The sequence below is a fragment of the Saccopteryx bilineata genome, chromosome 2 (assembly GCF_036850765.1).
Source record: "Saccopteryx bilineata isolate mSacBil1 chromosome 2, mSacBil1_pri_phased_curated, whole genome shotgun sequence".
Classification (NCBI taxonomy): Eukaryota; Metazoa; Chordata; class Mammalia; order Chiroptera; family Emballonuridae; genus Saccopteryx; species Saccopteryx bilineata.
Window position 1 is genome coordinate 99,003,210 of NC_089491.1, and position 23,417 is coordinate 99,026,626.

Below are 23,417 nucleotides of genomic sequence, written 5' to 3' on the forward strand. Positions count from 1 at the left end.
CAGGTTTGATGAAGCTTCACAACAACCTCTTGAGCAAAGAACTACAGTCCCCAACCTACAGATGTGATACTGAGGCTCAGAGAGGTTGTCAGCCACCAAAAGGGGAAAATTCAACCAAAGATCTGTATCCAAGCTGCCACTGTTTCTAGCTCTTGTAACCAGCTGTGGGAGGTGGGGGTGAAAACTGCTACAGGCAAATGGAGGAGGTGGGGGAATCGAGATACTCCCTATTGAAAGGAAAGGCTGAGCAGGCCTGCCAGCACCCAATGCCCCTCCCACAGGCTCCTGAGATGCTGCCTACTCATGAGCCTGCCACTTGACCTCTGAAATGAAAAGCCATGTGTGCTAGGACCCAGAGCACACTGCGGGCAGGAAACTCTTGGCATCTGTGCTCATGCAAATCAAATACTCCAACATGTGCCATGCAGGTTGGTATTAGCCAAGGGCCAGGTGGTATCCCCACCTGGAAAGAGGCTCTATTCTTAACCTCTTCCAGGGGCCTGTTGGAGCAACGTGGGCTAGCAGGGGAGGAAGAATCCTTCTAGCTGCAGAGTTAGAAAAACAAGTCTCTTTTGAAAGTTTCAAACTGCTTAGGGGAGGCCACCACTACTAAAGAGGGATGGGAATCATCAGAGGAAGGGAGATTGCAGGTGGAGGGAGAGGTCCTGGGGAGATGCCAGGGCAGGGAGAGCCCAGCCTCAGATGGCCTTTCCGAGGTTTGAGCGAAGTTGCTCAGGTCTGACAGGCTGTCAGTAGAAGTGGTGGCAGAGCATCCCAGGGACTTACTGCTCCCTCAGGTAGGCTGTGCCCCTACCTACACTCACAACTGTGAGCCTCAGCGTGCTTTGTACACATTCCTGCAGATGAATGTGGTTTTGCAATGACAAACAGGTAACTCTTCTTGCCTGCATCTCGTCATTCCCAGGTCCGGTGAGCAAGAGTTTAGGCGGCAAAGAGACCTGTATAATCCAAGTCTCTGCTTTCTGGTCAGGATGACAGACAGTGTGAAGGCAGTGCACTCACTGCCATAGTGCTGGGTTCATAGTGCCATAGCACGACACCGGCTGCTCCTCACAGGAGGCACCCCACAACCTCCCCCTCCCCGGTTTGTGCCGAAGACTGCTTCTAGCTCCCACCACCAGGGTTTCTGATAAGCTGGTTTTGTTGTTTTAGGTGTTGGAACTAGTGTATTGCTAGGTCCACAGTCACCTAGGATAGAGTCAAAGCAGCCACAGAGAACAAGCTTGTGCTTTGTCTTCTTTATTTATTGGTCCTACCAACATGACCCTTCACTCAGGCCCACTGTTCCTATGTGCACTGGCTTTCAGGCCTTTCACGCCATGTCTGTGTCCTAGTCACGACGATTTCTCCTTCCCATTCCTTTTCCACTCTCGGCCTTATTTTCTCAGAATCTGAAGCCATTTTTATCTGTCTTTGTGGGTCTGTGTAAAGGTTCCTTAGCAGGAGAACATGCATATGATCTTAATAAAGACAACATTCTGACACTAGGCAATGCATAGAAAAAAATACAGTACTCAGACATCATTGCAAATAAATACCCCATATGATGAAGTTATCATAAATGTAACATACTTTCTTATGAATCAACACTGTAATAGAAGGTAAAAATAGGGGTCCCTACAACTAGGAATAAGAAATGCTCGTTCCAGGAAACAGAACTCTTTTATTCTTACTACTTACTGTAATTTGTCCTTTATTTTGGAAGAGGAAAGACACTCGTTCTTCCTCATCGAGTACCAATTTAATCATTCACACAACCTCACTCAGCAAACTGGTAGACCTGGTTTGCTAAGGAGCTTTAGTAAGTTCTGTTTCCTGAAAATTAACAGTGATTAGTTACACCAAGCAAGAGAATATATAACATCTTTTCCTCACATTTGCAAAGAATACTATGGCTAGCCCTCACCCCACTGCAAGAGGCCGACAGCACCGGTTTCCCTGCTGCCCAGTGGCTCTTCACAAACGTGGCATGTTATTCATCCCGCTTGCTTAGCTTATCTCATAAAGTCTGTTTGGTTCTTAAAGTACACTCAAGGTTTGTGTTCACTTTCATTTCTCAGCCCCTGAATTTGCAAGGATCTACACAGTAAAGAATCACTGACTAACAGAATTTTGCACAATTGCTGTTTCCTTTCCCTCAATGAAGATGCCCAGGTTCAGGTGTGAAGGTGTATGCCCTTTCACACCTATTGGTCCATACTGGCCTTCAACATTCCCAACTAGCTCTGCACTGTCCATGTTAGAGAACACACTATGCCGGGACACCTCCCTTAACTGGTGAAGGCACTACTGGCAATGTTACTAACAAAACGGTGTTGAAACAGAACACCTGAAAATTTGACTGTAGAATTTTCTAAGTGTACCATAATTTGGCACAACAACCAGAGTAACAAAACAATTCCAATTTGGAATTTCACTGGTACAGTTGTATAAAATTCTGTTAATCAGTCATGCTTCACAATATCCTAAAACCCAGAAAATTCTGGAATTTGTAGGTAATACTACTCATTCAATAATTTATCTTTTTGTTTTCAAGTGCCTATAACTGTTTAACCAGAGCAAAGGTCAAGTTTTCTTCTTGTTACATTGAACTATTCCTAAGAATAATAATAATACAATATGAAAAACTCCAGAATCATAAAACCCTGGATTTCTTAATGAACATGGCATTTAAAACCTGTTAATTTCAAACATGAACCACAATGCCGTAGAATCTAAAAGGCTGCTGAACCACAGCGTGGATGTTTAGCCAAGCTCCTTGCTAGGTTGAAGCCTTTATCTACACATTCTAGAGCTGCACACTATAGGACACACCTGTGCCACATGCTGATGTCAAATCAGTATGTCGGGAGCTAAGACGGGGCGCTACAGGACAACAAGACAGACCACGGCACTTGAGATCGTCTCTATGTGAGGGATCTGAGGAAGCAAATATAAAATCAAAATATCAAAAGTGCACAGGTTGATCAAATGAAAAAGGAGTATCTGTAACAGGGAGACCCCAGTGGTGAGTGTTTCTAGAGGGTTCCTAAGTGAGCCTGGTGGCTGCTGTCCAGCAGGTTCTTCAAGCTCTTGTACAAAGGCCTTTCCAAGCAGTGGCTGCCGGCTTTCTGAACTTTAAAGCTTTTCTCCTCCGCATTAAAAATTCAGGAATGCTATTTTGAAAAGAATTGCAGTGGCATATCCAAAAACGTTTCTAAGTGGACTTTTAGGCTGCCCTTCCTTCCTCTGTGTGGGCCCACGGGAGGGGAGGGATGGGGCTGCAGGGTGACGGGGCTGCAGTGTGACAGGGCCGGTGGCCGAGTTCTCCCGGCAGCTAGTCTACAGCTGGAAACGGGAGAAAACAAGACAGCGTTAGAACCAGTCACCTGTCGGACACCTGAAGCTCCTGCTGAGCGGGGAGCGTGGGAGCGTTAGTCAGCAGCAGAGAAGACTGCACGTGTTAGGGAAGCAGCCAGCTCCACGTGCCTCATGAAGATAGCTTACAGGTATAGAGGGAAGCTGCATGCCAGGCTCGGCGAGGGGGCAGAAGCGGTGTCTGGACCCTAATCCCCAGAAGTCCTGCTTGCCCAGAGACAGGGCCTGACCACGTCTTTAGTAGGAGGAGAATCGAAGACTGACATCCCATCAGCAAAGCAGCCCAGAGCCTGGGACAGGAACTCAGAGGGAACAGGTGTGCCCAACCCGCAGCTCTCCACTCCCGTGGTTTGCAAAACCCAAGGCAGTCTGTACAGCATCTGGAGTCTGGTGGGATCTGACACACTAGGGAACCAAGGGGAATGACAGCTGTGTGAGGGGGCAATGCAAACTACCCCTCTGGGCCGCAAAGAGCCCTTTCAGGGAGAGGACCGCAGCCACACAACCAATGGCCACCATGGGTGTAAAAGGGAGAAAAGTACTGACAAAGGCTCTGCTTCCAAATGTGTCAGAAATCTGGTGTGGATGCAGCTCCTGGGAACAAGAGACCAGGGCTGCCTTTCTTGCTGTCATCACCCTGCAATCACAGTGATGAGGGGAAACACCTTCCTCCTCTCCTGAGTGAGTCCTTGAACTGGCCCACACAAGTCTCCTTTCTCACACTGGGCTGGGGTCCAGCTGCAGGAGGGGCTTTCCAGAGCCCTGTTTCTTAGGGTCTAAAGCCCCGTGGGAGGAAGGCCTGATTAGGAACAGAGGGTATAGAAACCTACTCTGAAAGCTGGGCGACCCTAAGTACAGAAGAACAGGCTTCTCCCCAGGATGGGAGTCTGGGAAGGCACTTGGGAAGTTTTCTCATTGAAAAAACCCAAGGCTTTGGGCCTGCTAATCTGTCACCTTGCAAACCACCAGACCAGTGTGCAAGTGTCATAAAGAGAAGCCAAGGCTGTACGCTCTGATCCAGGGTGTGGCCAGGTGTGCCTGTGCTGTGAGTGTGACCTGCTCAGTGCACGTGTATGCCTAAGCTAAAGGACTCCAGGCTCGGGGCTGCCCTTTCTCTGGGTTTGGGAGGAAACATTCTGTCCTTTTGTCCAGAATAGGATTTGCAGTGAGATAGTGCACAAACTATGAAGTAATTCTCTGTCCCCTGAGGCAGCAGCTGGAACCTGGCCAGGCCCTCTAACATCACTCCCTGGGTGCCTGGGAGCACATCTGCATTAGACACATGCAAGTATCATCAGCAGAACCAGTTGACACTCGGGCCCCAGGAAGCCACACTTTTTCAAGGACTAATGGCTCTGACCATACCGTGACCTCCACCCCCACCCCACCCAGAGGGCAGCTGCTATGAAGGGTGATCCCAAGGGGTGAGAAGCAGACACCTAGCTTGTACTGTCTTGGTGAAAAGCACACCATCCTGGCTAAGTCCTTCCCTCTGTGCGTTAGTCATGGTTAAGACCAGCCTAGCACCGCAGTCCCACTGCTGCTGGGTTAGTTGAGGTGAAGCGGACAGGTGGTGGCAACAGGTTAGCTGCGGCATGCAGCCCGGAGGCCCTAGTCGCAGCAAATGTTATACTTCTCGCCACAGATCACCTGCGCAGCAAGCCCAGTGCCCTCAGTCCTGTCGCTGGCACAGGCGCAGGTGTGACTTACGCTCGGGGTGCTGGGCTTGACTTTCGGGGTGGCTTTAGCACGGCCCCGCCGGGTCTGCTCATGGTCCAGCTCAAGCAGCTCTAGCCGCTGGGTCAGTGCCAGCTTCTGCTGGATGGCCATGCGCAGCAGTGAGTTGAGTGTCTTCTTCTCATCCTCGGCTGCTGCCAGCTGCCTCTGCATCTCGTCCAGCTGTGTGATGTACTCGTCACACCTGTGGGGGTCATCAGAGGTGAGAAGATAGCTGAAGGACCCAGGTAGGGCACGTGGGCAGAGGTGATGGGGCCTCAATGGGACCCTCCGCTCATCAGACTGGAGAAAGAACCCTGCCCCACAGCGATCTGGCTTTCTCTGGAAGGGACTCTACACGAAGCTAGTTTTTACTAATAAAGGTGAGGCTACCCCTTAAGGTCTTCAGGTAACCCAGAAGCAGTTGGTTATAGGCAGGATATGACACCTGGCTCTCCAAGTGTGAGTGTGAATCCAAGGACAGGACTTGGCTTGTTCCAGATTAACATGTGCACAGAGGAGATATTCAGTGAATCTGCACCAAATAGTCTACCAGAGCCTGAGCCTGGGAAGGGCACAAGTGGGTACAGTGAACAGCTCATTTAAGCTTCTGCTTAACTGTTACATGTGACACCCCCACACACGTGAGAGTATGGAGCTGGGAGAGAGAGGTGCACACCAGGGCCCTACCCCTGGGAAAGAGAATGAGGCCTGGGCAGAGTGGGCAGTGGGCATGCCCACCTACAACTCCCCTTCTCCCACTCCTCCAGGAGCCTGGGCCAGTGTCAAGTTCTAGCTCTCACCCAGAGATCTCAGCTGCATCAGAGAAGTCAGGTCTTTTAAACAAGCTGAGGAAGTGAGGGTCAACATGCCAGTGCTCTGTGGTCCCAAGCACTCTGCCCAGGGGGGGGAAAGAAGCTTCCCAAGGAGCCTGAAAGCTTCTTTCCTTGTCTTCGCCTCTCCCTTTGGAAAGCAAGGGCCACCCAGCACCCCAGTGTGAGGAAAAGCAGGCCCTGAGCTCGTGTTCAACCCCTTTTAACCTGGGGAGCCTCAGCCTTCCCACCCTTGAGTATGTGCCTGGACTATTTAGGGGCCATGCAGGCCATACCCCTGCCAGTCCAAAACCATCCACCAGATGGCGCCATGCCTCTATGGATGTCAGAAACAGGCAGCTGTGAACTTCCTCAGAGTCCCTCTGCTTTGCCACCACCACCTGGCTAGCAGGGTCAGACAGCAGACACTGGGGTAGGGAGGGCTGGGGGGTAAGAAAGGCCTTGTTTCTTAATCCACAAAATTCCAGCCAAGCTCTGGGGGGCAGATCTTGTTTATTATTGGCCCCAAGTCGATCTTGTGTAACCTGCCCACCAGCAGCCCAGCCACCAGGGACCTGTCCTTTCAACCCTTTGCCTTCATCTTCATCCTACATGTAAAGCAGAGACAAACTGCCCTCTGGGTTTCCACAAATGGCAGGAAGGCCACCCCCACCCCATCCCACACCAGGCTCCTTGGCCAGCGCCGTAGTGACAGGATGGCAGTGTTACCTAGTGGCAAACATGGCGCGCAGCGAGGAGAAGGTGGCCGCGTCCTCCTTGAGGGCCTTGAGCTCGTTGCGCAGCTTCATCATGGTCTCGGTCACCATGGCTTTCTCATTCTCGTACTTGCTCTTCAGGTTGGCAAGGGCCACCTCGGCCGTCTGGGTGTCAGAGACACAGGGTGGGGGGGTGAGGGGATGGGGAATGCTCCACCTGTTTCAGTGAGTGCCACAAAGACCCCAGCTGCTGCGCCCCTCAGCACAGCACTGGGGGGACTGCTCCTCCCTAGCACTGAGCTGAGATCCGCTCACTTTTGGCAGCAGGACCAACACGCTCCACAGCCTGAGGCCTGAGCCAACCTGTGACGACACAGGCCCCGGGGGTGCTGGGGAGGCGAGGGGCCCCGTCAACCTCCCAGCTGCCCACCCCGCTGGCCAGAGCACAGTACGCACCTGCTTGTTGGCCTTGAGCACTGTGCGCAGAGTGGTGATCTGCTCCCGCTTGGTGCTGAGCAGAGACTTGAGCTTGAGGATCTCCTCCATGAGTGCCTCGCGGTCCTTGTCTGTGGCAGGACCCAGCTCCTGTGAAGCCAGGCGCTGCCGCGACAGCTCCGTGGTGCGGTCCACAGCTACCTGCAGGTGCCTGATCTGGTCACGGATGATGGCAATCAGGTTGTAGATGTTCATGGGCTCCCGGCGTGGGTCACTCAGGGGTGAGGGCAGCAAAGGGCTGCTGTCCCCAGCCCCACCTTCTGCAGCCAGTGGTCCCTTGGGCAGGACTGGTGAACGGTGCCCACGGGCTTCAGGACTGCAGTGGCCAGCACCAGCTGGGCCCTCACGGTAATAGTCTAGTACGACACGTGTGGGTGTCTCATTGTTGCACATGCACACATGGTGGTAGAGGCTGGCCAGCTCCTCACTAAAGGTCACCAGCTCATCCTGGGCCACATTCAGACTGCCCTGTGTCTCACCGGCGACATCACTGACCTTCTTCAGCTCTGTCTGCAACCGAGCCAGCAGCTCACGGTCCTGGAAGCTGGCCTTCTCCAGCAGGGATACCTTCTCGGTAAGCGCCTGGCTCTCGGCTTCATGCCGGCCCTTCTCCTCAGCGTGCAGAGCTGTGCTGGCCTCATGTGCACTGCGCAGGGCCTTCAGCTGCTCCCGGAGCTCACCTGCCTCTGCCAGGGCCACACGGTACTTGCAGGCCAGGATCTCAGGCCCGTTGATGTCCACCTCGTAGTAGTCACCATCCTCGTGGCTGTCGCGCTCCTTCTCACTGTCCAGGGCTGTGCGCCTCTCCTTGCCAGCCTGCAGATGCTGTAGGGCACCCAGGCTCTCCGTGAGGCGGCTCACCTCCTCGCACTGCTCTGACAGAGCCCCACGAGCCTGCTCCAGCTGCTTTTGCGCATCCTGCAGTGTGGCTAGCAGGCCCGCTTTCTCCCGTTCCATCTGCAAAGGCACAGAGAAGGCCTGTCAACAGCCCACAGGGACCCCCACAGTCCCAGTAGTGACCCTACCCATCACCCTGCTGCTCTGTGACACTGTAAGATAGAACAAGGGTCTCAAGGTCTGAACCATTCATACTAAATGCTAAGTGTAGCACAATATTTTGCAAACTTAGCTGTAAACAGGATTAGTTTGACAGGAACCCAATGTGATAAGTGTAATTTGTAAAAAAGGAATCAACCTGTAACCGACCAATATGAATCCTCTCTCCTTACTTGCTGCAAGTAAATAAAACTACCTCGTGACAACCACACCTCACTATTGAATAGTAAGTACCAAAAGTGGCGGACCCCTTGAGTTCAGTGGGGGTGCCAGGTGTTGGGGCTTAGGAGGGCATGTGGACCTCTCCTCGGAGACATGCAGCAAACTGAAGGGCCAAGGTACAAACCCTGGGATCCCATTCAGTCTGGGACAGGAAATCCTGATGTGACATGTCCACAGGAGACAGGAAGACTGCACGTGGACACATCAGAGAGACACAAGAACACCTTGGGCAGCACTCAGACTTCAACCTCATAACGAGGAACCCATTTCTCTGGTTACCTTCCATCTGTAATGCTGCAGTTCTACTTACTTAGCAATGCAGACTTAAGACATGTAAAATGAGGTGGTGCCACTGACAAAGTGGTGGTGGGGAGGGGCGGAATGGAGGTGGACATCCCGGCTGCCCACTGCTCACCTGCATCAGCTGCTGCTTCAGCTTCTGAATCTCAGAGAGGTTGAGCTCGCTGAGGAGGTCGGACACAAGACTGGGACAGGGCGGGGCCAGGCCATCCTTGGTTGGCGTGGAGGTCTTGTTGTCCAGCGGCAGCTTGGCCAGGCAGCCGTGCTCAAAGCCATTGGCCAGAGCCTCAGTGTCATCATTGAGCTTGAGGCCGTCCAGGGAAACGTGCAGGTGGCTGGTGTAGAGAGAGTCGTTGATGCTCATGTAGTGCGACAACTCCTTGCGCAGGCTGTTCTTCTGCTCCCGCTCCGTCTTCAGTGTCTCCAGCGCTTCCTCCAGCTGCCGCTCTGAGATCTCCTTGAGCCGGATGGCGTCCTCCAGCTGGCTGTTGAGGTACTCAGTCTCCTCCTCCAGACGCTTGATCTCATGCTTGAGGCCCTCAAACTCTACCTGAGAAAGAAAGGCCAACACTTCTAAGCACGAGTGATCAGTAAGAAGCACCGGAGTGCTGACACCATGACACCAGGTGCAAACACAGAACAAGTGTGCACATGGTGTGGGCAGTGCAAGTAAAGGAGACAACCAGAGCTCAAAGCTAGAGACTCAGGAAGCCAAACAAACACATCCACACTATGAATTTGTTAGATAAGTAACATGTTACCAAGTGTGTACTAATCTTAAATTCTACATAAATACTTAACCTTAACAGTTATTTTAAAATGCATAAAATGCGTATCTAGACCCTGGCCAGTTGCTCAGTCAGTTGAGTGTTGTCCCAAAACAGTAAGGTTGTGGGTTCGATCCTTGGTCAGGGCACACACAGGAAGCACCAATGAATGCATGACTGAGTGGAACAACAAATGAAGGCTTCCCTTTTCCCACCATCTCTCTCCCTTCCCCTCTCCGTCCCTTTAAAAAAAAAATGAGGCGCACATGAGAAGCGACCATCTGCTTCTCTTTCCCTCTCGCAGCCTGTGGCTCAATTGGTTTGAATGTCGGCCTCGAGCACTGAGGATAGCTCAGCTGACTTGAGCATAGGCCCTGGACAGCCGTTGCCAGGTGGAGCCTAGTTGGGGTGCATGTGGGGGAGTCTGTCTCCCCTCCTCTCACTTAAGGAAAAAAAAAATTAAAGCTGTGACCAGGTAGCTCAATTGTCCCAGAGCACAAAGGTTGCCAGTTTGATTTCCTGGTGAGGTCACATATACCTCAATGTTCCTGTCTCTCTCCTTGCCTTTCTCAATAAATAAATAAACAAATAAATAAATAAAGCACATATGTATTTTTGTATATCTAGATGTGTGCTATGATCATTAGTTCTAATGATATTTAAAACAACAAAGCTGCAGTTCTGACTGAGGTGGGGTGTGCTGCAGCTGCTCAGCACCCACACCTGAAGATACCGAGTGAGTAGGGGACACAGAATCTTGCTGAAACTGTATTTGAAGGTGGACAAGGGAGGAGCAAGCAGAAACTTATGCTTGATGTGGAGGATCAGGGTCTATGTGCAATTTAACAAAACATTTCTAATTACCGTATTTCCCCACGTATAGGATGATCCCATGTATAAGACACACCTTATTTTGGGGGCCCGAAATTTGGGGGAAAAAATGTATTACATAAAGTTATTGAACTCAAGTTTTATTCATCATAAAATTCATACAGCTCCTCATCACTGTTAAAACTCTCATCCATTAGCTTGTCCTCATCTGTGTCTGATGATGAATCACTGTCTTCAATAATGAGCACAAAACAAGTATGAAAAAGTGGAAAAATGCAAATAAAAATATCTACAACCACTGTATGAGAAAAACCCAGTTTTTAGACCCCAAATTTTTCAGGAAAAGGTGCGCCTTATACATGGGGAAATACAGTATTCTATAATACTTGTGCAAAAAATAAGGAAACAAGCTACTCAGAGGAAGGAGTGAGCGAATCTCTGATGGTCACAGCCTGGGGGAGGAAGATTTCTAGGAGGGGGCTAGACTCCACCATGTGCCACCCAAGGCCCAAGGGCAAAGTCTCCCTCTCCTCAGGATCCTTGTGTGTAACCACCAACACAGTGTCACAGTGGGCCTCCTCCGTGACCAGAGGTGGAGCTCCTATGTCTGCATTCTTGGGGACAAGTGTGCTCTCTGCTGGTTTTGCAAACACGGAGATTCTGTTGTTGAGATAAACTCATGGGCCCACACTTCCTTCTGTAAAATTCAAACTGAGGAAAAGATCCCTGTCACCAACCTGCGGAGCTGTGGCTATTGGAGAAGCAGGTAACAGGGGAAGTCACTGAGGGACCTAAGTGCCTAGGACCACCTGGTTGTCCTGTCACAGGTGATGGTGATCCTCCTCGACTCACCCATTGCTGAGGTTACGTGAGGGCAGGAGATGACACTCTGAACATCTCCACAGTGCTCCTCAAGGAAGGCCCACTAGCTTCACCCAGGGGGTCCCTCAGGACCACACAGGAGCAAAGGAGGCTGGCAAAGCAGAGACAGAAGGAAGGATGAGAGGCTGGCAGCTCCAGGTACCACAGGGCATAAGGACATCTGGGGCCTCCTGTCAGCACCCCAGAGGAGACTGAGCTAGATACCTAGCCTCAGGAGTTTTCTGGTGTCATCTCTTCCATCAACTCCTGTATTTCCCTCCATTTCTGCTGGCCAGGACACGCTGTCAAGGCCAATCATCAGTCAACACTAAAGCCAGAGGCCTTGTTCTCATGGTTGTGAAGGAGCCAGACCCTGCTACCACACACCGGTCCATAGCAGTGTGTGGGTTCCTGACCATGCAAAATAGCAAGGTGAGGGGGTGCAAGGACCATGGCCCAGAGCCAAATCACCCATCCCAGCCAAACACTCACCTGGTTCTGCCTGAGCACAGACACCTGCTTCTGCAGGCTGATGTTCTCCTCCTCCAGCTCTGAGTAGTCCTGCAATAGGCGGGCCTCCCGGAACTTGTATTCCTTGATGTCATCCCGAAGGCGGCCTCGCTGGAGCTCCACATTCTGATTGATCTGCAGAGAGGTGGTGGTGTGAGCAGCCTACCCCAGCTGGCCCTGCCACCCCTGGTGTTCGGAGGGCTCAGCGCAGTCAGAGCAAGTGTGGCTACCTGGAGAGAAGCTGGGGCCCCAGGAAGTATGGGGAGGGTGGCCTTGGTCGGCTCTGACCCTCAATTTCTTCATCTGTAAAATAGGGTTACAGTGGTACAGCACTGTGGAAACAAACAGTTCGGCACAGTTGCTACCTGACCCGGCAATGTTGCTCCTTGGCATGCACCCCAGAGAAACAAAAACACAAACTGAAGAACAGATGAACATATGGAACTTATGTGGCATATTCATGCAACCGACACATACTGTCACAAGAATGAACCTCCAAAATGTTATTACAAGTAAAAGAAGCAAGACACAAGAGGACATGTATCGTATGATTCCACATATATGACATATCCAGGCCGTGGCCAGCTCGCTCAGTTGGAGCATTGTTCTGATACAGGGAACACATAAGAATCAACCAATGAATACACAAATATGTGGAACAGCAAATCAATGTTTCCCTCTCTCTCTCTCTTCCTCTCTAAAATCAGTAAGTTTTTTAAAAATTCTTGAAATGTCCAGAAAAGGCAAATCCAAAGACAGATAGTGGGTAGTTGTTGGGGGAGGGAGGTGAGGGAGATGGACGGTGACACTAACAGGATTTCTTTCTGGAGTGATGACATGTTCTAAAGCTGGTCTGTGACAGTGCATGAATTCGTAAATATACTGAAACCCACCAAGCTGTACACTTTTAAGTGGGTGAATTGTAAGGATGTAAATTATCTCAGTAAAGCTATTAAAAAATAGTTCCTGGCCCTGGCTGGTTGGCTCAGTGGTAGAGCACCGGCCTGCCGTGCAGGAGTTCCGGGTTCAATTCCTGGCCAAGGCACACAGGAGAAGCGCCCATCTGCTTCTCCACCCCTCCCCCTCTCCTTCCTCTCTGTCTCTCTCTTCCCCTCCCGTAGCCAAGGCTCCATTGGAGCAAAGTTGGCCCAGGCGCTGAGGATGGCTCTGTGGCCTCTGCCTCAGGTGCTAGAATGGCTCTGGTTGCAACAGAGCGACACCCCAGATGGGCAGAGCATCGCCCCCTGGTGGGCGAGCCAGGTGGATCCCGGTTGGGCACATGCAGGAGACTGTCTGACTGCCTCCCCATTTCCAACTTCAGAAAAATACAAAAAGAAAAAATAAAAAAATAAATAAATAGTTCCCGCCTCCAGGGTGCCCTGAGAATTCAGATTTCCTTCAGGAAGAGAGGTTACTGCTGCACACCATGTGCCAGAAACTGGGTCCCTTGGCCCTAGACTCTGCAACATTCTGGGCTCATTCTGTACGTGAAAGGGTGTTTAGCAATTCCCTGACCCATTGCCCAACAAATGTAGCCCCTTCCCATATACTGACAACTGAAATTGTCTTCAGACATGGCCAATATCCCCTGGAGACAAAACTGTCTCCTAGACAAACTATCTCCTCTCATTTCCCGTGGCTCCAAGTGGCCTCCTTGAATATCTGCAAACATGTGGTGCCCCCAGGCCAACACCACCCCACCTGGGCATCTGCTGAGCCCCACCACTCACCCTGCCCTCCCCCAGGACACTGGTGCAAAGGGTTCTTGTGACCACTTCCACACATGCTCTGCAGACAAGTTTCCAAGGTTCCATCAGGCACACATGGAACGGTAGTGTGGCATTAGTAAAATGAAGCAGAACCAAAAAGAAGGCAAAGAGCAAAGGAAAACAACAGAAAAGGGAGGGTCATCATGTACAGCCAGCATTCTGACCAACACTGATGAACAAGATCTCCAGCAAATGGAAGGACACAGCCTCCTCAGGAAGTGACCCAAAGAGGTAGGTGCCCAGAAGCCAACAAAGGAAACAAATACCAAGTTACTGACTGGGGGAAAGGCCCTCACCCTCAGGAAGCAAACTCCTAAAATAAGCGAAAATAAGCACGACAGCAGTGTGAGTGACAACGTGAGGAAACACATACTGACCTGCTTCCATTTACCTGGGAGGCAGCTGGAGACCCTAACAAGTTTCACATGCAGCCTCTGCCTCCGGTTACCGCCCATTTCAGCCTGACTGGCTGTGATGGTGAACATCATCAGTGCCAACTAAGCTGGGCCCCAGCACCCAGATACATGCTCAAATGTCTGATCTAGGCATCTGGTATTTTTTAGATAAGGTTAACACTGAAAGCCGACTGAGTAAAGCACAATACCCTCCAGAGTGTGAGTGAGTCTCACCAATCAGATGAAGACCTTTAAAAGCAAAACAAAACAAAAAGAACAGGATTCCAGGAAAAGAAATTCTGCATCCAGGTGGCCTTTGGACTCTTCCCTGGTTTCTAGTCAGCTGGCCCACCCTTCAGATTTTGGGCCTGCCAAACCCTGCAATCTTGTGAGCTAATTCCTTACAATAAATCTCTCTTCACACACCCTCCATCACTCAAACACACACCATCCATGACACACACATCCTCCTCGCCACACACACTATCACATGCACACCCTTCATCTCACACAAGCACATCCGACACCTCACAAATGCACACCAGACATCACTAACACACACAACTCCATCTCACCACACACCCTCCCCAGCACACATGCACCTTACTGGTCTGCCTCTCTGGCCCTCACCACTAACACAATGACTGATATATCAGAACTGTGTGCTCACTGCATATGCCTTGGTGAGGCAGGCTGACGGCTCCTCCCCCTGGGCAGACACACATCCTGGGAGCACTTGCCCACTCTCAGTGTGCTGAGATTGGGGCAAGGGAAGGATTGGCCGTAAATCCCGTTCTTGTCCCTCCCTGTAAATGGGCTCTATTTAAAACTCAGCAATTCCCTTCAAAAAAACAGTAGGTCAGAGGACATAAAAGCAGAGGCCAGTCTGACTGCCCAGGGCGCACCCAGGAACCTGTGCTGAGCTGAATCCGCGCAGTCTTCCTTCACAGGGGTCACCCCTGTTCTTTATCGAGATATAATTCACACACCAAAATTTTACCCACTGAAAGTGTACAAGTCAACGGTTTTGCTTTATTTAGAGTTGTGCACCATTATCTAACTCCAGAACATTTTCATCAGCCTAAAAAGAAACCACACAGCAATTAGTAACCAACAACCCGTTGCCAGTCTCCATGGGTCTGGACAATGGGTAGCCTCTGCCTGGCTCAAGGAACTTCCACTGGCACCGTCTCCACAGGCACTGTGCTCAGCGCTTGACCAGCCCAAGGGGCATCCCCGACTCTCTTACTGCTGAGCACCAACTGTGCTGAAGAATTCACTGAGACTCTCTGAAGTCACCCACAGATGACACACAGAGGAAATATTTGTTGAAGTTGCAGCCTGGTTTCTCCTTGTGAGGAGAGAGAAATTAAGAACTGGTGGCCCTCACCAGGTGGTTCAGTGGATAGAGCGCCATCCAGCGTGAAATCGCAGGTTCGATTCCGGTCAGGGCATGTATGAGAAGCAATCAATGAATGGAACAAGTAAGTGAAACAATGAGTTGATGCTTCCCTGTCTCCCTCTATCTCAAATCGATTAAAAAAAAAAAAAAAAAAACACCTTAAAAAAAAGAATTGGTAAGCAAGTAACTCCCAGAATTTGGAGATTTAGAAAATTCTTAGTCTGTCCTTACTATCAATACAAAAGAGAAGAAAGTGTGTTTGACAGAGCATGAAGGGTGTGGTTCCCAGCCAATGAGCTGGCTCAAGGCCAGCAGGTCGATGGCATCCTAGGTTCCAGAGGGCAGAGCCCAGAGCTTCAAAAATTCCCAGGCCTGGAAACCCAGTGCAACTTTCTCCACAAGGTTGCTACTTGCTGGAACCACAGGCCCTATATTCCTTCTTCTTCTTCCCTTTCGGAATGAGTGTCTTTCCTCTGTCTCTCATCACTGTCTTCCAGGAGCAAGCAGTTTGTATTGGGAGGAGTTTTACCCTAGGAAGAACCATCCTAGAGTCATACCGTCCCTAATTTAGAGCATTTAGCTGAGATCTGGGACTTAAGAGCTGAAGGTGGAAAAGGCTAACACTTTAGGGATAAATATATAAATATTTTGCAGATGGAAAGGATATGATTTGGGGGGACCAGAGGGTAGGCTGTTAGGTTTTAAATGTGTTAACCCCCAAAATATGCTGAAATGCTAATCCCTGAAACCTGTGACTGTTGCAGATATAACCAAGTTAACATGAGGTGGGAGGGGTTAGGGCAGGTCTTGATCCAACAACCAGTGTCCTGACTAGTGGGAGAGGTAGAGACACAGACATGTGGAGAAGGCCACGGAAACACAGAGGCAGAGGTGAGAGCTGTGCGTCCACAACAGCAGGGCAGCCAGCAGGCGCTGGCAGAAGCACAGGGTGGATGCTCCCATGGGGCATCCGCAACAAACAACCTCTTCATTCTGGGCTCCTGACCTGAACTGTGAGAGAATTTCTCTTGTCATAAGCCCCCAGTTTGTGTTAAATTGGTTATGGCAACCGTGAGAAGTAAACACAAATTTTGGTCTTAGCCCCAGAAAGCTGGGGTCAGTTAAGGGGAGAACCTGGAGCACCTGGACACAGGTAAACAGCAGTGTGGGCCATAACGCCAGAGTAAGAGAAAGGTCAGAGAAGCCCCTGGCGCTGTCAGCATCTCTCAGGTGGGGTGGTGTGGTTGCCCCCACCTGAAAGTTGCCAGGAAGCAAGGGACACGACCTCGGACAGTCCTGCTTGGCACCTCCCGCCCTCGCAGGGTGGCCTCACCCCCTTGGCCACTGTACTCTAAAGGAGCCATCAGCGATCTTAATGACCATGCAGTGTCACCAAATGCACCCACACCTGGAGAGGCAGGAAGAACCAGCTGTGATGACACTTCAGACTGATTCAGGTAGGTGTGGATCCAAGGGGTCAGCTTCACAGGCTCCTCCCTGCCCCCACATAGCTGCCACTCTTGGGGCACCTCTCAAAGCTTCTTCTCCATTCTGAAGACTGTGGTGAGTAAGAAAGGCTGTCAGGGAAGCTGCCACTTCTGCAGACGTCTCACCCTGTGAGCCACAACTAGCCAGTCTCCCTAATCCACTCAGCGGGGGGGGGGGGGGGGGTTGCTCACACAGCTGGCTTTGCTCTCTCGTCTTACATTGGTTCCCACTGCTTAAAGACTGCTGGAACCCCTCACTGGTTCCTTCTGCCCTCAGCAGGCTATGTTCATGAACCTCTCGCCTGACCAGGCCCCTGCATGCTGCTTCCCACTGCTACAAATAGAGCCTCCAGCTTTCCATGAAAACACAAGTGGGAACTTGCTTATCCCTGTCAAAAAAAGGTCTAGCCAAATCCTCCCCTTTCCTTGCTAAATCACGGCACTTGGCACACAGGAAAGGTCCAAACATGGACAGTGTCACCCAACATGGCCACCTGGTAGAGTGGAAGCTGAGGGAAAGGTCTAAAACCACCAGCTCCCCGCAGGTCTCTGCACCAGGGCTGACAGACCTAGAAGGACCTCCAGGCTGTGAAAACAGAAACTTTGGGTATCTTCCAATGAGATCAGGGCAGACCTGACCTTCCCAACTCAGGACTGGGTCTGACGCACCTGAGGCAAGTCCTGTGTGGGTCCCCCAGTGCCCCAAGGGCAGTGTCCTGCCTTGCCCCTTTGCTAGGCCCACAGGTGGGCCCTGTGAACAGTGAGGCGAGGCACAATCAGGTCACAGGCTGGCCCAGGACAGCGCACAGCAGGGAAAAGTGCTGTGTGCTGACACTGCAGAACTCACAGGCCTGCACCTTGGTTCCCATAGTGACCAAGCACCTCCGCCCAACACACACCCAAAATCCACACGCCCCAAATCCATGGGCTCAAACAAGTTCTAGCCGGCCCAGTGGCGTGTGGCTTCCCAAGTGAGCATTTCTCCCAGCAAGCCTGTCAATAGCTGCCCTGATGGGAAAAAAGGTGACCAGTGAGGTCCCATCTCAGCTCCTCCAAGAAACTTCAGGTTACTTGTTTAAAAAAAAAAAAAAATACTATGACACTGGCCTCAGGGGCCAAGCAGGTACCTGATGGTGTCGCCTACCCTTTTCTGTGCCCTTCAGGGCCCCTGCCCCATCCACTCAGCACACTCACACCTCAGCCCTTCAGGTGCCCTGAAACGGGAGGAGGGGCAGACACTCCCCTTCAATGAGGAAACCATGCAAAGGCCCATGGAGGAACATGCAAAGGGGGGAACATGCAATACACATCAGAGGGGATGGCCAACATGGGACCATCAGAGAAGTGGCATTAGGGCAGGAGGCACTGGTAGATCATAAGAGCAGGACCAGGACTGAGCCAGGCCTTTGTCCTCCAGCCAGGCCTCCACCTATTCTCACTGTCCACAGCAGGAAGGACCAAAGACGGGATGGCTATCAGGCCCCAGGACAGATAAGGCAGGGGTTGGGGGACAGCAAGAAGACAAGGAACAGGAGGGAGTGTCAGAGAAGGAAGCCTGCAATGACAACGCAAGCCAGACGGGCAGTGTGATGTCAGGCTGGGGAGTGACCCCACAGGCTCTCCCCCTGGCCCCATGGGCCTGGCCCTCAGCCACACATCCTGCCGCCCTTCTCTCACCAGGTTCCAGGGCGGTGACGAGTGCGCACAGGCTGCACCTATGTCCTGAGGCAGACACTGGTGCCAGTCTGACTAGAGTCCAGGGATAGGCCAGTTAACGTGGCTCTACAGGAATATGGAAGGTTCTAGAGCTCTGCTGTACACACTGCAGCCATGAGGTATGTGTGACCAGTTGTACTTCATAAAAATTAGTTTATTAACGAGAAAGCTCCTAGGAAGTGCTGGTGCCCATGGCTGCAGCTGTCAGACAAAGGCTAGCTAGGCTCTGAGGGGGGAGCAGGATGATGTGCAGGTGTGTCTGCCTGGAGCCGGGGCACCTTTTCCTGGGAGTCTGGGAAGGTGAGTGTTTCTCATGTGCAATTGTAGAGGCTGGGAGTAGGGTGAGCTACCCTGTGCAGGCTGCCCAGACAGCACCCACCATGCTTCCTGTGGACCCTCCCTCACCAACTCCCTGATTTCCTGGGGGAGCTGATGGATGTAACACCTGAGCAACTGGGATCCAGTCCTGCTCCCTGGAGGAATGTGTCCTTCACGGGGTTCTAGGAACCATGAGAGTCTACATTCCTCACCCATGCGGAGCTCCATGTTCGCTGCCTCCTTTATACCCAAGTCAACCTGTCTTGTCCCGAGCTGTCCACCTACATGACAGCCCCCCCCCACACACACACACACAACTTCTTTCTCCTGGTTCTGGACCTAGGCATCCACTTCATGCTGCAGAGCTTGACTGGTGCCTGGCGCTGCTGCTCCCGACCCAGTACGCATCCTGGCTTGTGACCAAACACCCAGCTCTCTTCCAGCCAGTCCAGACAGCCCAGGTGCCCGCCCCATAGACGGAAACAAGCCGTTTCCTGGCTCCTGGCCTGGGCTGGAGGAGACAGCTGCTAGAACATCACTGTCACCAAGGGTCCATCAGAACAGCAAGACCATGTAAGGGTTCACCAGGACAGGAAGATGACCGAGGGGCCAGCACTTGGCAGAGGAGGCTGACCCCTTCCTGCTGGCAGTCCTCAGGGGCAGCCCCTGCATATGCACAAAACCAGACTCTGACTCCAGCCGGCTGCGGACGTGCCTGGCTTCCTGGGACTCTGCTTCTCCACCTACAAAATGGCCACACCCAAAGACAGAAGGTACCTGGTCTGTCCAAACACAGTGCAGTGATTAGGACCCTAGAATACAGGGTCCTCCAGGTGAGTTGGACATGGGGGTAACAGGCACAAGCCAGTTGTCACAAAGAGGATGGACAAACTAGCTCATCAGTCACTGAATGTGAACAGGTCAGGACTGGGCACCAGGACAGATACCCTCCTTTGGAAGGGGTATCCCATGGGGTGAGGCCTGTGTAGCTGGGTTATCCTAAGGCAGCTGCGGGTTGCTGTTCATTGAGGACTATGCTCAGTGTTGTGCCCACATGGTCCAAACTCTTCAGCTAGGCCTGAGCCTTGGGCACGAACCTTGTACAGGAGAGGGGACAGCCATGCCAGAAGGACAGAAAAGCTTGGCACAGCAGCAGGGCCAGGACTGGTCGAAGAGTCATAGGAGAGGAACAGGAACGAGGTATAAAATACGACCAGCAATGGAGAGGACTGACCAGGGCTCTGGTCCAAGCTGGTGGCAGTAGGAAACATCCTCCCCAACCACGAACCCAGGAAAACTCCTCATGGCCTGCCCCACAGGGACTCCAGGGGTACAGGCTGTGCCCCAGGAGAAAGAGGCAGCTAAGGACATGTGGGGAGCCACAAGCTTTCTCCTGAAGCACTAACAGGAAGAGCAAGGAGCCTGGCCCCACCAGAACTGTTCTTTGACGGCCTGTGGGACTGGCTGAGCTCACTTCCTGAGCTCACTCAAAGCCAAGAGTCAGCAGGTCCCAGCACTTCCCTCACAGCCCAGGACAGGCCCTTCTGGAAGAGGGAAGAGACAGAATAAACCCTGGTCTGGACAGTGGGGAGGCCAAATCCTCATCCGACAGTTCCTCCCCCACCCCCCAACCAGGATGAGCCTCTGGGAGGAAATGAGATCACACAGCTCCCCAGCCTCCAGGGACTGACAACCCCCAATCCAAGAGAGCTCCTCCCAGGCCTACAGTCTCCAGACCTCTGACCCAAATGAACCAGAGGAGGGAAGGGTTATTGCTCCCTGTACTGCTGGCCCCTATGCTCTGTCCCAAACCTTGCCAATGTCCCCATCCAGCCCTCTGGGGCCCTCATATCCGAGGTGTGAACCACAGAGCCAGCCAGCACTCAAAACTGTCTGTCTGGTCACCTGTCACTGCCCTCCCAGGAAAACAGAGGTGGGTTAGTCTGCAGCCCAGAACAAGGCCCTTTGCCCTTCCTGAGAACCCTGGGGCTCTCAGGAACAGGGTCCCCAAGGTCATGGCTAAGACTGCAGCTCACAAAGACTCCCAGCTGCACCTGCTATCCCTGTCCAACTTCGTTTTGGGGTCAGTGACCCACTTTCCACCTCCCTCAGAGGTCACTGGCCACTTGCCCTCTGCTCTCCACTCAGAGAGGTCTCTCTTATGGCCAGGTCCCTGTCAGGGGTGGAGCTGGTCCTGGATGTCATCTGTGGCAACGCCTTCTGACTTCTTTATCATGAGTTAGCAGGTGGATGCTATAGTCCCACTTTTCACCTGAGGAAAAAGCTGCCCCTGAAGGAAATGTTTAACTTGGGTTCTTTTCTTCAACTAACTTCCCAACCCCCTCTATTCGGATTCCTCTGACTGGGGAGTAGAATGAGAAACAGCCCACTTGTTTTTCAATCCCCTAGTCCCTTCATCCAGTCATCCGACCATTTCTCAACCCCCTTACCTAGTTAATGATATCCCCATCTCTCCCTTCCACTTTGGTGCGGCCATTTAAACTAGTCAATTGGGAAAAAATAAGATTGTACAATCAACACTCCAGCCAATGGAGCAAGACCCAGCATCCTAGGGCCTGCGTTAGAGATAAAAACAGAATTTGCCCTCTACCCACGCGTTTGCTGGCTGGCTTTCAATAGCGGCAGCACACCTTTCTGCAGAAGTTATTAAAGTTGCCTTACTGAGATATTTTGTCTCCACGAGTCTTGCTTAATTTCATTTCTAACACCCCTGAGACCCAGGATTCACACCAGCTCAAGCACAGAGCCAGAAGACTTACCGGACCCTGGACCACATGAGGCTAGTGCTGGGCAGGTAAGATGACTGATAGTACGGCCCTCGTACCCCCCCCCCCACTCCCCGGGGCACACTGAGGCTGTCTCCTCACCCGCAGGCAGCCCACCAGCCCAAGGTACCTCCTTCAGCTCCTGTGCCACCGAGGCCAAGCGCTCGCTCTCCGACTGTGCATTGGTAAGCACATTGCGCAGCTGCTTCAGCTCCGTCTGCAGCTCCAGCACCTTGCGCACATAGTACTGCTCCTTGGAGGCCGACTCCTGGATCAGACTCTCCTCCCGGCTCTCACCGTCCGCGGCCACCTTCCTGTGGTTCGTGTGCACCTGTCCATATGCCTACATGGAGAAGAGACACCAAGAGGGTTGGCCGGGCCAGCACTGCTGCAAGTGTGCATGAAGCCAGACACAGGAATGGGTGGAGGGCCGACTCCAGATCTGTATGCTCATTCTGGGTGACACCTATGGCCAAGGGGCCCAGGTCTGAATGAGGGGACCTGAGCATGAACCTGGACACTCGGAACCAGGCAACAGGCCACCATGTGTGCCTGATTCAAAAGAATCCACCTGCCTGCATGGAACCTGGGGATAGAGCTGGAACTGCCAGACAGGGGAGAGGAGGCGGCCACTCCCATACGCAGCGAGGATGTTGGGTTTGAGTGGTGAAGGGGCATGGGGAGGAAAGGCTCAGTGAGGAGCCCTGTAGGCGAGAGTTCTGGGCTGGCTGGGGCCTCCCATCATGTCTTATCTGTAGGTAAGGGGCCAGGCCCCCAGGAAGTACCTCTGCTTCTCCTTCCCTCCCACCCAGTACATCCCAGTAGCCAAGAAAGGATCCCCATAAACCAACATTATGTGTCTTCCCCAGTGCCCCCTCTCCACTGGCTGCCCATGCAGACTTCTGGAGTTAGGGGGGGTGGGGGATCTTGTCTCTTTACAGGGCTCCTGAACAACAAGGAAATTAATGCCTTTATTCCTTGAGAGAAACGAAATGTCTTTATTCATTTACTATGAGTATCAATGCTAACATCTTTATTATATGCGGCTTAAGTGTCTGTTTGTCGCCAATAGCTTATTGGTTGCTTGCGTAACTGTACTAGCCAATGGGGTGAAGTTGCCACGGCTGAACGCAAATTGAGCAGGTCAGGGGGAAGGTGAACATTTGTTTGCATTGGCAATCATCTGCTTTTGAAACAATTTAAGGCTGAACACAAATTGAGCGTGTCAGGGGGAAGGTGAACATTTGTTTGCATTGGCAATCATCTGTTTTACATAAAAACTACGTCTTAACGTAATTTCTTTTAAGAATGCCTCCTAGAAAATACAGCACTGAAGAGGAGAGAAAAGGAGCTAAAGCTGCACAAAAATGGCTTTCTCGACAAAAAGAAACCACTGAGCAGAGAAAGACAAGGCTTGCTTCAGTCGCAGAGCAAATGCGTCGTCTTTCTCGGCAAAATGAGACTGATGAGCATAGAGAAACAAGGCTTGCCTCAGATGCAAGACAAAAAAGCCTGTCTCGACAAAATGAGTCCTTTGAACAAAGGCAGGAGAGAAATGCAAAAAAACGACAGAGTAATGCTGACCGAAACGCAAAAAGGATTAAAACAGTTTCAAACGTAGAAGGGGGAAACCCTGTGGGGCACTAAGCAAAGGGGCGTCCTCGCCGCCTGCCCTGGGTAATTCAGTTTGAATTAGCAGACACCTTTGCACAAATCATTTTAATTACAATTTATAATATCTAGAACAGTGGTCATTTCGTATGACCGCTGGGCTTTCTAGTGACAATATAACCAGATTAATATAACAGACTAACAGAAAGTCCAAGGAATTTAGTCAACAAAATACCTGGGAAAATATGCAAAACTATGTATAAAATGCT

The 23,417-nt window shown here is 51.7% G+C and overlaps 1 protein-coding gene across 2 annotated transcripts in view; it reads right to left on the minus strand.

Annotated features, from left to right (window-relative positions):
• Positions 1-1,244: 1,244 nt before the first annotated feature.
• BICD2 (BICD cargo adaptor 2) overlaps positions 1,245-23,417 on the minus strand; it is a 57,088-nt gene continuing 34,915 nt past the window's right edge. Inside the window, exons 2-8 of one of the 2 annotated variants that reach the window (XM_066257468.1) lie at positions 21,668-21,880; positions 11,647-11,799; positions 8,811-9,245; positions 7,079-8,074; positions 6,636-6,787; positions 5,089-5,299; positions 1,245-3,348 (exon numbers count right to left, since the gene is read on the minus strand). In XM_066257468.1, coding sequence (XP_066113565.1) covers positions 3,343-3,348; positions 5,089-5,299; positions 6,636-6,787; positions 7,079-8,074; positions 8,811-9,245; positions 11,647-11,799; positions 21,668-21,880 — 2,166 coding nt within the window. In that variant the 3' untranslated portion in view covers positions 1,245-3,342. Of the gene's footprint in view, positions 5,300-6,635; positions 6,788-7,078; positions 8,075-8,810; positions 9,246-11,646; positions 11,800-21,667; positions 21,881-23,417 lie in introns of both variants that reach the window. The other variant, XM_066257470.1, reaches the window with a different exon arrangement.